This window comes from Brassica napus, chromosome C3 (assembly GCF_020379485.1).
Source record: "Brassica napus cultivar Da-Ae chromosome C3, Da-Ae, whole genome shotgun sequence".
Lineage (NCBI taxonomy): Eukaryota > Viridiplantae > Streptophyta > Magnoliopsida > Brassicales > Brassicaceae > Brassica > Brassica napus.
This window is the reverse complement of record NC_063446.1, coordinates 58341338-58358439: the sequence shown is the minus strand read 5'-3', so window position 1 is coordinate 58358439 and position 17102 is coordinate 58341338. Positions and strand designations below refer to the sequence as shown.

The 17102-nt window shown below is 33.8% G+C and overlaps 3 protein-coding genes across 3 annotated transcripts; 1 reads left to right on the top strand and 2 right to left on the bottom strand.

The window, feature by feature from the left end:
* Positions 1 to 1131: 1131 nt before the first annotated feature.
* LOC106417343 (F-box/kelch-repeat protein At3g27150-like) lies at positions 1132 to 2689 on the bottom strand. Its single transcript, XM_013858162.3, has one exon. It carries the CDS (start codon positions 2618 to 2620, stop codon positions 1430 to 1432), a length of 1191 nt encoding a protein of 396 aa, XP_013713616.3. The 5' UTR covers positions 2621 to 2689; the 3' UTR covers positions 1132 to 1429.
* Positions 2690 to 5796: 3107 nt separating this feature from the next.
* Positions 5797 to 10110, bottom strand: LOC106417344 (F-box/kelch-repeat protein At3g27150). Its single transcript, XM_048750288.1, has one exon. It carries the CDS (start codon positions 9771 to 9773, stop codon positions 8547 to 8549), a length of 1227 nt encoding a protein of 408 aa, XP_048606245.1. The 5' UTR covers positions 9774 to 10110; the 3' UTR covers positions 5797 to 8546.
* Positions 10111 to 14187: 4077 nt separating this feature from the next.
* On the top strand, positions 14188 to 15589 carry LOC106417345. Its single transcript, XM_013858164.1, has 3 exons — positions 14188 to 14671; positions 14804 to 15423; positions 15497 to 15589. The coding sequence occupies exons 1-3, from the start codon at positions 14188 to 14190 to the stop codon at positions 15587 to 15589; spliced, it is 1197 nt and encodes a 398-aa protein (XP_013713618.1).
* The last annotated feature ends 1513 nt before the right edge of the window (positions 15590 to 17102 follow it).

Here is a 17102-nt window from a genome sequence, read left to right as displayed (position 1 = left end):
AACGACTGGTTGATTATAAGATATTGCATCGGTTTAATAATAAATTATTAATATTAACATATTATAACATTACAAAAATAAAAAAAACATACACTTATAATAAAATATATTAATTATCAATATAATATGATTAATAAAAATATTATGTTTATTTATTGAACTTTTTAAATTAGTTGAAAGTTATAATTTTAATAAAATTTGTTTTGAAGATTTGTATTAAAACTTTTAAAAGAATATTTTATTTCGTTTTATATATGTGTATATCTTTATATATGTGTAAATTTTAAAAAATTGTAATGAATGGTTAGTTTAAAGTTTTTATAAAACAAATTATGATATTGTTTTTGAATTTTAACTAATATATAAAATATGTATATATTTTTATTTATAATATTTCCATTTAAAATTTTAATTTAAAAATTTTAAAATATTTTTGAAAATATTTTTATATTTATTTATCCACCCGCAACCGCCCGCAAGCGCAAACACTAGTTGAAACCAACTTTTGATTTTAAGAGGTTCGAAGCGGTTCAGAGCGACTTGAAGCGATTTGTACCGGTTTGTATGATTGTTTCGAAACGCTGTCAACCGCTACCAACCGCAAAAGCTGCGTTTGCGGGTGGTTGCGGGAAAACCAGTCAGACCCTAAATAAGAAATATAAGAAACATCTCTTAGTTTTTTTTAGTTAAAAAATAAAAGATGTCTCTTATATTCGCTAAGTGACCCTCTATAAGAAACATGCATTAATTATGCCCTAAGTAACCTTGTAGTTTTGGATGTTGACTACGAACATTAAATACTCTCTCCACGTATTAAAAAAAACATATTAATCATGCATCGTTTTTTTTTAATTATCAAATTCCAATGCTTTTTAATTAATAGTTTTTTAATAAATCCAATTATTTTTATTGAAAATTGCAATTTTTGTATATGAAACATAAAAAATACTCCCTCCGTTTTTTTATATAAGTCGTTTTAGAGAATTTTTTATGTTCCAAATTATATGACGTTTTCGATTTTTTATGTAAAATTTATTAACACTTAATGTTATATGACCAATGAAAATATACCTTCTATTTTATTATTGGTTGATTTGTGGTTAGGTAAATAATTAATGATGTTTTTGTTTAGAAAATATAAAAAATTAATGATTTCTTAATCTATGTGTACAATTTTAAAACGACTTATATTAAAAAACGGAGGGAGTATATTTTTATGAAACTTTTAACCTTTTGTACTGTGTGTTAAATTCAAGCTTATCCCATTTCCCAAAAAAAACATTTAGTAACTTTAAATAAGCAAGAGAACACAAGCTTAAGATGCAAATATAGAAATGACATTATAAAAACATGACAATAACCCGAAAGTCAAGACCTATAAAGATCGCCGCACAACACAAAACACAAAGACAACAACACAAACAAAGTTTTAAGCAAGCATTACACAACAGTTGAGAATAGAATGGTTAAGACTACCACCACGACAACAAATATCCTCCCAATGAATCTCTTCCATGTCTGGAGATGGACAAGACTTGTAGATCCCCCATTTCTGAGAGTGAAGTCTATTGAACGAAGCTCCAATCAGCATAAGATTATCTTTAACCGACTTAAATACAACACCCCAACCTTTAGTTAAATGTGCCATCACAGGTATAGTTCCAAGCTTCTTCCAAGTGTTTGTGTTTACATTATACACGCGAAGCTCATTCAATGATGTTTCCAGCAAGTAGAGAGTATCATTGACCACCGCAATACGCGGAGGCGCTTGGAAAATGGATAAAGACATGTCTGCAAGCATATCTGGTATCAACTCCCAAGAATTTGTTTCCTCATCGTAACTTTCTGCACAAGTTAGGTTTTCGTTGTTTTCATTCTGACCGCCGAGAACATAAAACTTACCACGCAAGAAGCATCCGGAACACAACTTCCTCCGCCTATGCATTGGAAGAATGGATGCCCATGTTTTTGTTTCGGCATTGTACTTTTCTACTATGCTTACAACCTCAACCCCATTTTCACTTATCGTAAATCCGCCGGCGAAAAAGGCATTTGTACCGTGGCTTGCGGAAGCAAACATGATTCTCGGTGTAATCATCTCAGGACCTTTGAACCATTTGTGCATTGCAAGCTCGTAACGCCACACCGTAATGCCCTCCTTATTTCTCCAGATGACGATTAGTTGCGTACCCACACAAATAGTTTCCTTATCACCACTGAAAAAATTAATGTCAGAAGAGAGCTTTGGAAGTCTCTGGAAACTTTTGAAGTCCTCATCAAACATAGTCCAACGCCTATCACTGCTTGACAGTATAAAAAAGTACGGTTTCACAAGTCCGAGCTCTCGCCTCGTTCGGAAAATTTCACTACTTTTCAGCAACTGTGAAAACTGGTTGTTGAGAAACTGTAGTTTCCAATACTCACAGCATGGAACACGGGCAAAAATCTCGACCTGAAGCTCGTACAAAAGCTGAGGAGCAGTTTGATATGCATTTTGAGATGTTAAACATGCATGGCTATGAGCTGTTTCTCCCATTTCTTCTCCTTTTGAATCAGGAGAAGAATCGGCATCCATGTCGAGGATAATAGGCATAGTGCCAATGATCGGAAGCTTTTTCATTGGCTTGGACTGTAACAAACCAAATGAAAAAAAAAAAAACTCTATCACTCATCATTCAATTTATTTGCAAAAATTATTATAGCATTTTTAAAATACCTAACTACACTTTTTGGTATTACAAAGATTCAGTAACTAAAATAAACGCTGTCATCAGGTCACACATTTTTCAAGGCTTTTAAAGTTATCAATCATTAAGTATGCAAAGTAATCTGTATCAGAATTTTTGCATATGAAACGTACAAAAAAATCTTATGGAGATATGCAATGTCAGTCTGACATGTTTAGACAATTTTAGGTTGAAATCTATACTATTATTTGAGAAGTGAATTTGCTTATTGTCACATTCTCCATGATTTTAGAGCTAAGTCATTAGTTTTAATAAATAATTTTAATTAAACTATAATTAAAATATAATTCATTATTTATCTGATTATAAATTAATATTATAAAATTATCTCAAAACAATAAATGGAAAATGTTTTTGAAAAAAAAGAAAATATAATTTCACTTATTTATTTTGTGTTTATCTACATATTTCTTTCTTATTCACTAATTTTTATAATTAGTAGTATAAATATACATATAATAATTAGATTTATCATTATACTAAAATATTAAAAATATTAGATATTACAATCAATAGACCAAAAGAGTTATAATACATAAAATCATAAATTAACAACAACATAAAAAAAAATCATAAACAACAACATAAGAACAATACAATTTATGTTGACAAGGCTTTTTGTTATTCCTAAAATTTAAATTATAACTATAACGAATTACCTAACAAGATAGCGAACCCTAGCGAACAGAACAAAAACAAAAAGTGATATGCCTACAATTAGATACCTCACTATCCGCCTAAGCAAACTTGAAAACTATCTATTGCATTGTATTTAAAGTATTTTATAGGAAAACTAAAATTTTTAATTGTAACCAATTTCTTATTTCCCATTCATTGTATAATTCATTTTCTGTTGATCAAGGAATTCAATATTTCAACGAAAAAACTATTTTTATAATTTGTTAATTGTGAACACAAAAAATTGGGATTAAATACCTTGAATATAAGTGCACAACTAATAAGTAAATGTATTATATATATAAATTGGTACCTCTACAATGAAAATGTATGATGTTCTTTAAAGTTACAAATCGCAGTGTATATGTGCCAGTAACAATAAAATTATCAAACAAAATATGAGAATATATAGTGTAAATATTTAAATTCTTACCATGACAATGATTTTTGACTAAAAACTTAGTAATTTATTAGAGATGAGGTATTGATAAATTATTTGACATATTTAGTTTTGACTATATCTTCAATTTAAGTCAAACTATTTAATTTAAAGCTATCATGTTTACAAAAAATTGACCAAATGTTTCATTTGAGAATCCGCCAAAAAAGGACCATAGAGAAGTAACATACTGAATTAAACTTTTGTAAAAAAAACATATTGAATTAAAAATTAAGTGGTGTTCCAAAAAAAAAGAAGAACATGAGGAAAGCCTTTAGTCAAACGGGTTGGGTCATGCATGTACACATCTACAATAAATGACTAGATTTTGATCCGCACAATTTTTTAATTAAAATTTCAAAATATTAGATTACTTTAATTTTTAGAACATATATATCTAGTTTTATTGTCAAGATCGTATATTTTACCAAGAAAACTTTAGAAAATTACACAACTATTTTTGAATTTGGAAGATTTCATGAACTTTGAATTTGTTTTTATTAATACATTAATACATTATTTTATAAAAATATTTTAATTTTTGGTAATATTTTATAAATTTTTCTCAACAAATTTTGTTATATTTAAAATAAAAATAAATTTATAATTAAAACTTGATCTGTCATTAATAGTTTAAATGAATTATTAAAATTTCATAGTTTTTAATAATGTATTATTAAAATAGTATATGAACTAAATGTTACTATATACTATTATATTTTTGTATATAAACATTTTTAAATAATATATTGTTGAGAGTTTCAAAATAAAATAAAAAGAGAACATAAAGTTGTAGATATAAAAATTTAACTTATGTTAATAAATATACTTTTGTATAAAAATATTATATAGTTTACGAATTTAAACTCATTTTAATAATAAATGATAATTTATTTAAATGAAACAATTATTATTTTTTGTTAATTTACCTATTTAATATAATTTTGTCATATTTAATTCATAAATCACTTTTATTTTTATATAATACATAATATAATTATAAATTTATAAAAATAGTGTATTTTTTGTTTTATTGTTTTAGAATAAAATTGTAATTAAAATTGATTTATAATAATATTATATTAGTAATTACAAAATTAGTTAATCTGCTATTTTATAAAAAAATATTTAATTTTTAGAAAGATTCTGTTAGATTCTTTCTCAACAGGTTTGTTATAATCAAAAAAAATTCTTATTTATAGTTGGTTTATTATTAATGTAAATAATCAAATGTTTCATATTAAATAATTCTTTAAGTATTCTTACTATGACTTGTTAATAGTTGATAAAAAATATGACCCTAAATTAATAGATTAGATTATCAAATCTTAAAATGTTCAGATACAAAACTCTTATGCAGAATTATGTCTCGCTTTACATGAAAAGTAAAAAGCTTTTATCTGAACAATATAATTTTTTAATTAAATACTACAAAGTAATGAGGAAATGGTAGTGTATATTCACAAATAGTGATTTATTTATATGACCATTTTGTGAGGTCAAATTATAAGTTTTTCCCCTTTTTTATGTACCATACAATAAAAAAATTTATGACAGATAAATTCTAGTTTTATGAGGTAATCATTGTTGACATGTTCTGTCAATTTTGATTTTGAACCGTTTTAACTATCAAAAACCTAAAAATTGATAATGCCTTCTTCTTTTGGAGCTAGTCTTTTATTTTGATGAAGATAAAGTTGTCTGTAAATATCTCACTTTTGGGTCGAAATTTCCACCAGATATCTTATACGTGCTAGGGTTTCAATATTTTTTGCCTAAGCTTTGGTGAAGGGTTTCAAGAATTGTGCAGTTATTACTTGGTTTGATCAAAATCTCGATCGCATATATGCTCCTTTCAACTTGGTTTTAGCCTGGAATTCAGTGTTCTCTTCTCTTTATTTCAGCTAATTGATATCAAAAACTCTAAGTCACTTTTTTTTTTTTTTTTTAACTCTAAGTCACTTGTTATGACTTTGTGATTAATTAAAGTTTAAATGAGGAAATAGTAAGAGATGTGTTTAGCTATGAATAAGACTTTCATGGCCATGTCTTTGGAAGAAGAAGATGTGCCTTTCGATATTAGGATCTACTAGAATAGATTTCATATGAAAGTAACTACTCAATCTTATTGGAAGAATCATCAATCCTGACTGCCAAAAGATTTCAAGCATCATACTTAGACATGCCAAGGAAATGACAGAAATTGAATAATGTCATAGAATAGTACTGTCAAACAAAAATTACTTGAAATGACTTCTAATTAATCTAGAAATTACTAGAATGACTCATGTTAAATTTTAATTACTAGATTAAAATTGGATATAAGCAAATTTACTCAATTGCCCATCTCTAACTTGATATCAAAAGGACATCGACAAAAAGAAGAAGAAGAAAGCTTTGTTTTTGTCGGGTTTCTCTCTCACGAGTCACGACATCGACAAAAAAACTTAGGTAGAGCAATCTCCAATGAAGAGTCGCCGTCGTCCCTATCTCACTCCGTTAACATCTCCGTCACAGCCGCCTTCGATTTCGACATCTCCTCCGCAAGTAGCCATTGTCTCTTTCAAGTAAACCCTAAATCCTAATTTCAAATGTAATTGCTAAATCTATCCAATTCCAAGTAGTTATTACACCTTTTTTTTTTAACATATATTGTTTGACTGAGATGTTTAATTTCAAAAACCCTAAATCCCAATTTCGACATTATCTTGGTAGACGTTTTGTGAGTTCTTTACTCTCATTGTTGCTGTTGAGTTTGGTTGATATGTCTTGTGAGAAAGATATAACTCTTTTCTGCTTTATATAAGAGATTAAACCATTAAAGAAGCCAGAGTTGCTCCATTAGGTTCGTCGTTACTCACTTACTTGGACTCGTGTTCGAAGTATAGCGTTATAATTATTTGTACTGAGATTCAGTGTTATCTTCTTCTTGACTTGATAACTTTCTCAATGTGATCTGAACACTCAAGCTATCTTATGATATTCTCACTAGCATTAGCTAAATTATTTATTTCGGTTTGCGTTTTCTTTGTATATGGTAGCTGAGTGTTGTATTTGTCAAAACAAACTTGGCTTTCATATTTCACTACTGGGGTTTGTTATAATTTGGCTTGTACTGCTTTGTAGAGAAGAAAATAGCTTGTGAAGTGCTTTATTTTTCAGGTATGGCTTCTTCTACGGATATGAGAAAGTATTCTCATCGTTTGTATGAGGTTGGAAAAATCCCAGTTCAGAATAAGAGCATGAACCATAATTGTTTTTTGTCCAACATTCAAATGGTGGAAGAAGCTGTTGGAGAACATGTTTGGTCTGAGTTGAGGGAATCAGCTCTACTATAGAGCCTCCATAGTCTTTTCTCGTACTCTGTTTGCCGTTTCTACATTGTATACTTCATCTGAAGGCTTTTTGTGCTTCTAATCTTTAGATATGAATGTACAAATGGCTTATCATCAGTTTTTAGCTTTTCACAATGCTCTGGATTCTGAGCATCTGTCACTGAGAAAAGTGAGTTCCACAAAGCGAAAAGATTAAGAGATTTTTTAAAAATTATATTTAGGACATGTCCTGGAACATAGAGTCTAGTGAAACACTCCTGAGCGTAGACATATTTATACAAACATTCTGAGCATAGACTGGTGAAAGACTGACTTATGGTCTCCAATATTTTAAAAAAACTTCCAAATTTATAAAGAACATATAATTATACAAACATTTATTAAACTTTTATAGTTTTTTTAAACTAATTTTTCTTAATAGTTCTCAAAATTTCAGGATCATTCCTGATTATATTGATGGTTAATTGGAGAGTTTTTCTAAAAAGAAAATTAAAACTGTATGAGAAATTTTGCATAAATTTATGAGAAATTATTTGAAATGACTATAATTACAAAATTAAGATCAGAATTACTGAATCAGATATTTTTTTGTAATTAGTCATTTCAAGTAATTTCTCATAAATTCTGAATCTCTGATCTTAATTAACCTAAAAATAAACCAGATTCAAAATTAATGTTAACCAGATTGAAATTGAACATTAAATTAAGTTTGGTTTACATAAACCCAGATTTCGACAATAAATCTACCACAACATAAATTTAAAAGTTTGTCACCTCATACGACAAACATATTCTTAAAAATTTGTTTTCTATTCAAATCAGACAATTAACTCTGTCGTGGAAACAAATCTGACGTTTTTAAGAAAGTTTGTCACCATTTTAACAGTAGATTTCTTTTTTTCATACATATTTTATAAACACACTTATTATTCGACAGATTTATTTTTGAGGGTACTATGGTACTATGAAAATAAATATGCCGTCGATCAAATGTTAAGGGTACTATGGTAATATTTTTTTGTTATAACTATGAACAAGGGCAATTTCGACCAGAAAAATATTTTAATAATTTAAAAAAATTATGAGTCATTCTAGTAATAACACAATTAATTTGTGTCATTTTAGTAAAGTTCCCAAAAAAAATAGAAGAGAAAAGATAGAGTTGTTTCTCAGATAAGAGAGAAAGAAAACTCATAAAAAGTTATCCCATTTCCGAAAGAAACATTTAACTTTAAATAAACAAGATAACACATGCTCAAGATGCAAATATAGAAATGACATTATAATAAACATGACAATAACCAGAAGTTCAAGACCTATAAAGATCGTCACAACATAAACAAAGTTTTAAGCAAGCATCACACAACAGTTGAGAATAAAATGTTTAAGACTACCACCACGACAACAAAGCTCCTCCCAATGAATCTCTTCCATGTCTGGAGATGGATAACACTTGTAGGTCCCCATTTTCTGAGAGTGAGGTCGATTGGACGAAGCTCCAATCACCATAAGGTTATCTTTAACTGACTTAAATGCGACACCCCAACCTTTGGTTAAATGTACCATCACAGGTATAATTCCAAGCTTCTTCCAAGTGTTTGTGTTTACATTATACACGCGAAGCTCATTCAGTGATGTCTCTAGCAAGTAGAGGTTACCATTGACCACCGCAATACGTGGAGGCGCTTGGAAAATGGATAAAGTCATGCCTGCAAGCATATTTGGTATCAACTCCCAAGAATCTGTTTCCTCATCGTAACGCCCTGCACAAGTTAGGTTTTCGTTGTTCTCATTCTGACCGCCGAGAACATAAAACTTACCACGCAAGACGCATCCCGAACATAGTTTCCTCCGTCTATGCATTGGATGAATGGATGCCCATGTTTTTGTTTCGGCATTGTACTTTTCTACTATGCTTACAACCTCAACCCCATTTTTACTTATCTTAAATCCGCCGGCAAAAAAGGCGTTTGTCCCGTGGCTTGCGGAACCAAACATGATTCTCGGTGTAATCATCTCAGGACCTTTGAACCATTTGTGCATTGCAAGCTCGTAACGCCACACCGTAATGCCCTCCTTATTTCTCCAGATGACGATTAGTTGCGTACCCACACAAATAGTTTCCTTATCACCACTGAAAAAATTAATGTCAGAAGAGAGCTTTGGAAGTCTCTGGAAACTTTTGAAGTCCTCATCAAACATAGTCCAACGCCTATCATTGCTTGATAGCATAAAAAAATACGGTTTCACAAGTCCGAGCTCTCGCCTCGTTCGGAAAATTTCACTACTTTTCAGCAACTGTGAAAACTGTTTGTTGAGAAATTGTAGTTTCCAATACTCAGGGCATGGAACACGGGCAAAAATCTCGACCTGAAGCTCGTACAAGAGCTGTGGAGCAACATGGTATGCATTTTGAGATGTTAAACATGCAAGGCTTTGAGCTATTTCTTTTGTTTCTCCACTTTCCTCTCCTTCTGACGCAGAAGAGGAATCAACATTCATATCGAGGATAATAGGCATAGTGCCAATGATCGGAACCTTTTTCATTGGTTTAGATTGGCTTAAAATTGACATAACTATCTGTAACAGACCAAAAGAAAAAAAAATGTTTATGACTCACCCACTCAAATTATTTGCAAAAGAATTAATATAGCTAGCATTTTCAACATACACGACTATACTTTTGGTGTTAAAGTTATCAATAATATGCTCAATAATGTTTATTAGAATTTGCGCATATGAAACGTACAAAATCGAAAAAATCTTATGGAGATGTGCAATGTCATGTTAGGGTGAAATTTAGACAATATTACAATCAATAGACAAAAAAGTTTCTAATACATAGAAATTAGAGACAACGACATAAGAACATTATAATTCACGTTGACAACACTTTTTGTAATTCCAAGAAGATGTATATTATAACTACAACACATTATTTAACAAGATAGCGAACCGAAAAAAAAAAAACGAAACAAAAAGTGATATGCCTACAATGAGACATCAGACACTATCCGCCTAAACAAACTTGAAAACTATTGCATTGGTATTAAATGTTTTATATTAAAATTAAAACTTTAGAAATGCTAAACCAATTTCTTATTTCGCTTCATTGTTATAAAGCATTTCCTGTTGATCAATGAATCTAATATGTCAACAAAAAAAAAACTATTTTATAAATTTTTTATAGTGAACATACAAACTAGGGCCTAAATACCTTGAATATAACATAACAATAAACGTCTTAAATATGTATAAGCTGGTACCTTATAAAATAAAATTGGATGATGCTATTAGAGTTTCGAATCGCAGTATATATGGTGCTAGTAACAATATAAATTATCAAACAGAATACGAGATTTTATAGTGTAAGATTTTAGATTCTTACCATGACAATGATTTTTGACTAGAAATTTGGTAATTTATTAAAAGACGAGTTATTGATAAATTAGTTGACCATTTTAGTTTTTGTCTTTTTGGCTATATCTCTTCAATTCAAGTCAAGCTACGTAATTAAAGTTATCATGTTTACAAAAAAATTTTTGACCAAATGTTTCATTTGAGAATCTGTCAAAAAAAAATAGGAACATAAAGAAGTAACATATTGAATTAAATATTATAGAAAATAATGTGGGTGTATAATTGACCAAAGTAGAGGAACGTGAGGAAAGAATTTAGTAAAAGGGGTTGGTTTTTGTCCCAACTGACACAAACCAGAGTTGGATCTGATTCAAAGGGGTTGATTCGCTTTAGAAAGAACTGTCAGCCAATGGGACAGAGAGGGCTCTGATTCTGCAAAGGATTCACACTCTGGTAACAAAGACGCATAACATTCTGAAGATAATATGTTGAACAATCGCAGGGAAAATTAGATTCTGAATAATGAAAATAAGGAGCAAAGTGGCCAAGCTGATGTTCCAGCTGCCAAAATATTGTCTAATAAGTATAACGAACATGATGAAGATAATGAAAGTTGTCTAAGACCTTGTCCTTTAACATCTCTGGTTTGTTAGTGACGACTACACACTCTCATTACTTAGTGTAGGAAAGATGTGAATCTTTTGCTAGTGTTAGAAAATCATGCATATCTGCTTGGTTGATATGTTAGACACCGCGGAATCAGATCCTGCAGAAAAATGCAACAGTGAGTGACCATGGGGATACAGCTCTATGACCATTTGGTTCAACTTTACTTGAGCCAGGTTTAAGACGGTGACAATCTAATTTACCTTTCCTTCGCTGGAAATGACATGTTTAGCTGGGAATTCAACCTTTTTGGCTTTAGTGATTGTGTCTTCTCGTTTATTCGTTTTTGGTTTTTGGTCGCTTTCTAAATACAATCTGGTAAAACAAAACACCAATCCATACGTCGTTAACCTCAAGTTTGAACATAATATTGTAGAACCAAAAAAACTTTAAACTTATTCTGGTTAAGACATTACTGACCAGTCGCTAACCTTTGATGAGATCACAGGAGTTTTGAATCGCAAGGATACCTGACATCCAGAATTCTCAACTTTGTTAGCTAAACATTATAAACATTTTCACCGAACCAGGCACGGAAAAACGCCAGAATCCCCTCCACGAGATTAAAATAAAGTGTTTATTCTGTATTAAACTTGGGCCACTTTACACCAAATTCATGTTAATCTTGTGATGCATATTATTGCCAAACTTATCCAAATTTATCGTACAGAAGCTGATATACATATATGGATAACGGATCTATACGCTTTTTTGTCAACATACGGAATTACGGATCCATATGAGTTAAATCATGGAAAGACTACAAACAAGGAAATTTGATATAATAAGATTAAGTGGGTCGTTCATCATATATCCACGAGTAACACCCTGAATTATCTAAGGACTGTAGATCCTAAAATCTACATTAAAAATTTGATAGTGATTGAAAGTTTAGTCAAGTGAAGATAAATGATGTAGGCAACAATATCTTTAGAACACAACGATATAATCAGTTTCCGGTAGGCAAAAATGAACTTTTATTGATGAATAAGATCGAATACAATGAGTAAAACAAGATCGAACATTACAACGAGATCGTTAAGAGAAACGATCTAAAGATGGATGAAAACAAGGTCGAAGTGCGGGTGTAGCTCTCTAGGGTTTTCAATGTCTTCTTCTCCATGTATGTTCTCCTCTCTTTATAGTAGGTCGATTTTGTGATCTCCGTAACCGCTCCGCGATCTCTATCTCTTGTTTCGCGACCTCTGGGCCCTCGAAGTCTCCATCTCGAGCTCGTACACTCGCTATGGGCTTCAGCTCTTTACGTCCTGATACCACTCAAATTACCCTAAGAAGTGATTTATACTCTCTCAAATAAGAGGTTGAGTTGTAGTACTTAGGGATCGAATTCACAGAGAGCTAGGGAACCTAAGAAATCTAATATGATTTGTTAAGTTGGATGTTTCAACGGTTTTAAATGTAAATAGCAGTTTAGAGATCAAGCAAAGTATTTGCTTAATTGACTGGTTGAGGTTTTGGTGCTTATTAAAGAAATAAATAGACTTAGGGTTTTTATTCAGGAAAATTGGGATTATAATCCTACGGATGCCTAATGAGTTGCTTGCACGATAATGTAAAGCTCAACTACTTGATCAACAAGTCCATCAGCGTTCGCAATGTTTGGACTCGTCTATTAACTAGATCTATTGATCTCAACTGTCGTATTTTGATCAATAAAAAGTGTTGATCGATAATCCTATAGGGATATCGATCGATGCACCTTTTGCCCCGCCGATCGATTATTTAAGTGTGATATCGATCGACGCGCTCTAGTCAAGCTTTATGCGCGGGTTGAATAATAGCTTACTAAGCTCACTAGATCAGCTCTCGCCTTGCTCGTAGTAAGAAACATAGTTCTATTAGAATATTTTCAGGATGAGATTAAAGCTCTCGCTTTTATGTTCTAGGTAGCTAATCTAGATACATCACAATCGTAAAGATGATTATCACAACTCAGCAATTTATAGTTGGGGCTAATCCCTCCTAACCTATTTAAACCCTAAAATCTAACAAAAGAACTACTCAGACATGGCTAAGCAATTCATGACAGCAATTAGGTATAAAAATTGCATTAGAATAATAAAATAGATATCAGTGGAGTTCCAATCACAAATATAACTTTGGATCTTCTCTCCAATCTATCAAAATCCTAGAAAACCTTTGCTGTCAAACTAGTAAAATAATAAAGCACACTTTGCCTCTAACATGGTGGCAAAACTTATATAGTTAGGTTAAAATTCGTCAGGGGTAATCTTGTAAATTGGTGAAGACTTGGGCTTCAAGTCGGCTGTGACCAAACGGGCTTTCTGCGCGCTTCGCTATCGATCGACATCACGATGTTAACATCGATCGATTACTTCTCTTCAATATCGACCGATTGTCGAGCTCGATGGTCATCTCGGGTGCTTGCTCCAAATATCTCCAAAATGCTCCAAAATCATCATTTATCTTTAAATCACTCCTGATCTTATAAATATAGTAAATAGACTCTATAATATAATAATTATTAGTAAAAACTCCTATAAACCATGGGTAAAAGTAGGTCAAATCCATGGTCTATCACGGCCCATATCCTCGATCGTGGCCCATTAGCACGTTGACCGAAATTGGGTCTAACATTTGTCCTCCAGTCTCATTTGATTTGAACGAAAAGAAAAGAGACGGTTAGTTTTTAACTCGGACTTTGTCGTTTGATGCCCGAAACGATTTTGGCTTGACTTAATGATGATTCTTGAAAACCGTTGTTTGGCGCGCTTTTTCCTTCTCTCTTTTTTTACGCGTAACGGCTATATTAGCCGCCGCTAGGGTGAGACCTAGGTCATCATTATCCTTCTCGAGAATGATGATAGAGCCGTTAGGATGGTTATAAATACGCGAGAGATTTCCTTTTCGTCTCAACTCTGATTCTTTTTCCTCATCTCTTTACTTTTGCTCTAAGATTTCTTGATCATTGAACTTTGAGATGTCTTCGTCATTCAGCTTTCCTCACCCGACGACTACGATCGATGATCTTGAAGATCTCTACAAGGTGTATGGGGTCGATCTCTCCATCGTTCTCGATTTGGCTGGCGCGTCTGAGACTCCCGAAACCGTTCGGGGAGGGTATTGCGGAGCCAATCTTTCTTTCTTTCAATTTTACGGTCTTACCTTCCCAATTCCGGAGTCTGTGCTCGAGATTCTGGTGGAGCTTGATTTATCATTTACTCAATTCCTCCCAAATTTTCTTAGGCACCTTATAGCATTCTTGGTTAGGGCTAGGGAGGAAGGTCTTTCCTTCGGTCTTGGTGACTTTCGACACCTTGTTTTGGTGAAGCGAAACAAGCAGAGTCCTGGTACCTTCCTCGTGTCTCCGCGCCCGGGTCGCCATGTCATTGAGTACGTCCCCTATTGCGATGAGAAGTGGCACGAGCAGTTTTTCGTTTTTAAGGTGGATCGAGCGTCTGTGGGCAACTTCGATTTCTCTCGACTTCCCAGAATTGGGCTGAGAATATAGGTTAGTTTTTTTTTTTATCTGAATGCCAATCTTTTTCTTTGGGGAATTGGTGACTCAATTTTTCGTTTCTCTTTAATTGTTTCAGCTCCTTCTGGAAGTTCTTTGATGTCAGACGAGATTCATGGTCTGATCGGAGTCCTTCGGAGAGGTCGTTCGCACTGGTCATCGTTTGACCGGACCCGGATCCGAGCTGCTTTTCCCATACCGGAAGGGACTAATAGTGCCCCATTGGTTGTAGGGGGTTCTGAGGATGAGACGGAACACTCTCGGGAAGTCATTGCGACTCCTTCCGTTCAAGCTCAGTCTTCAGACCGATTGGTTAGGCAGCTCGTGAGGAGGTCGTCGTTTCGTGCTTTTGGGTCAGCATCGAGGAGCCGAGCTTCTAATAGACCTCCTTTGGTCTCGATTCAGGACTCCTACGATGAAGGTGCTTCCGAGGAGAGATGGTCTCCTATCTCGTTGAGCCTTGGTTCGGAAGATGAGGCCGTTGCTGCGACCCGTAAGCGACGTCGATCGTCGAAGGCCGCCTTACCCGGTCCATCCCGTTCTAGGCTTGTTTCTGAAGGCGACGGTTCTTTGTTTGCGGCCCAAGGCAAATTGATCTCTCTCGCCGGTCGCATGAGATCTGCGGGATGCCGTCTCCCGTCCCTTGTTTCTTCGGATGAGAAGGAAGCTTACGCCAAGGTTGCGGTCGTGAGCCCTAAGGTTTGTTTCTTGATTTCTTTTCTTTTGAAAAGCGCTTTGAGGTACTCATCTGTCTGCTTTGTTTTCCTTTTAGGTAATGGAAGCCTTCAACGAGTACGTTATGGTGATGGAGGATCGCGTCGAGGCTTCCCGGAATGACAAGGAGATCGAGAGCATTGGTTCCTAAATCAAGAGGTTTTCGAAGGGAGCTCGAAGCCACCAAACGCGAGGGAAAAAGGGATGCAGAGAAGATCGAGGCTTTGACTGATGATTGGAGGAGGACTCACCAGGAGAACGAGGCTCTTTCGACCCAGGTCGTTGCTTAGAATTCCAAGATCGCGGCGCTTGCGGTCGAGAGGGGTCGAGATATTCGTCGTGCTTCCTGTATTGCTCGTCGCGATATCGCAAAGCGATACCGAGAGATTATCCAATCTCTGAAGGAGAAATGGATGAGCAAGAAGAAGGAGGTGTCCGTTGAGATCCAGTTGCAAGAGGTGATCGCCAACATCGATCTTCTAAACGAGCTTAAGGATGGGGGTCTAACCGTGGATGCCGAGCTTGCTCGTTTGAAAGAGATGGAGGAAGATTGTGAAGGTTTAGTTGCTTTGGGCACCGTGTCGGTTTGGTCGATCTCTGAGCTCGATCTTCCTCAAGTTTCCGAAGATGTCGGGGGGTCGTATGTTCCCGATCGATCCGATTCTAGTTAATCTCTTTTGTTTGATATCTTTTTTTTTGTATTTTGTACTTTTTTTCGCGATCTTTGATTGCGAGGTTTTGAATATCTTAAATGGATAAACACGGTTTTCGAAAAATCTTTGCTTCCTTAGCCTTCAAGATTCTTTTACTTAGATCGTTGAGATATGGTGATGCTTTGGTCTTTATAAAGCTTCACTTTGTTTTAGGGTTTACCACAGTACTCCATTAGATTCTTTGTTTTAGAGAAGAACGACCCCTCGTGACTCCGAAAGGATACGAACTCGAGCTGGTAGTGTTAGTGCGGAACATATCCGATACGGAGACGTGAGCGAAGCGCTCACAGAATTTCTTCGTGAGGAGAATAGACTCCGTGGGCTTCAACCCAAGAGGGAAAGGATCTCGAGGGTGAAAAGTCTGTTGCTCGTGTTAAGTCGAGTAGCCCGACTGGTTTGGAGGGGCGTGATCGTTCCCCGAAAAAGGCTAAAACGAATGGTTCAGACCATCGTCTCGGTGTTTCGGGTGAGACGGCTGTTGCTAAACCGTTTCATTGGCAGTTTTGTCACTCCAAGGACTGTCCTATTGATGTTAGGAGTTTTCAAGGCTCCTAAGACAAATGTTGTAGTATAAAAGATTGTCGAACCAGTTCTGAGAGATATCAAAGCACCGAGAATGCAAGTAATCACTTAATCTAAGTGCAACCAATGATTTAGATGGGTTTTTAAACTATAACTAACTAAAAGGAATAACTAAATGATACTTTCTTAACTATGGGAAAAGAGAACTCATGGATATAGGGATTAGACCTCGGGTGATCAAGTTTCGAACTAAGAATGGCAAACGATCAATCAAACTATCAACCTTAAGCTTAGACACAATCCTAAACAAACTCTATGTCTAGATGAATGTTCATTTACTAACACAATTCAAACATCAAATGTCTTTGGTTGAATAATATGAAAGCAATCATAACTAGCAAGTCCAATGGCTATCTTAGCACCTCTAAC

What these genes read in the sequence shown, in the direction of transcription:
- LOC106417343 (XM_013858162.3), bottom strand. Translation starts at nt 2,620, where the DNA reads ATGAAAAAGCTTCCGATCATTGGCACTATGCCTATTATCCTCGACATG.
- LOC106417344 (XM_048750288.1), bottom strand. Translation starts at nt 9,773, where the DNA reads ATGTCAATTTTAAGCCAATCTAAACCAATGAAAAAGGTTCCGATCATT.
- LOC106417345 (XM_013858164.1), top strand. Translation starts at nt 14,188, where the DNA reads ATGTCTTCGTCATTCAGCTTTCCTCACCCGACGACTACGATCGATGAT. An exon ending in GGTGGATCGAGCGTCTGTGG is followed by an intron (nt 14,672 to 14,803) that starts GCAACTTCGATT and finishes TAATTGTTTCAG; the next exon opens with CTCCTTCTGGAAGTTCTTTG. An exon ending in TTGCGGTCGTGAGCCCTAAG is followed by an intron (nt 15,424 to 15,496) that starts GTTTGTTTCTTG and finishes TTTTCCTTTTAG; the next exon opens with GTAATGGAAGCCTTCAACGA.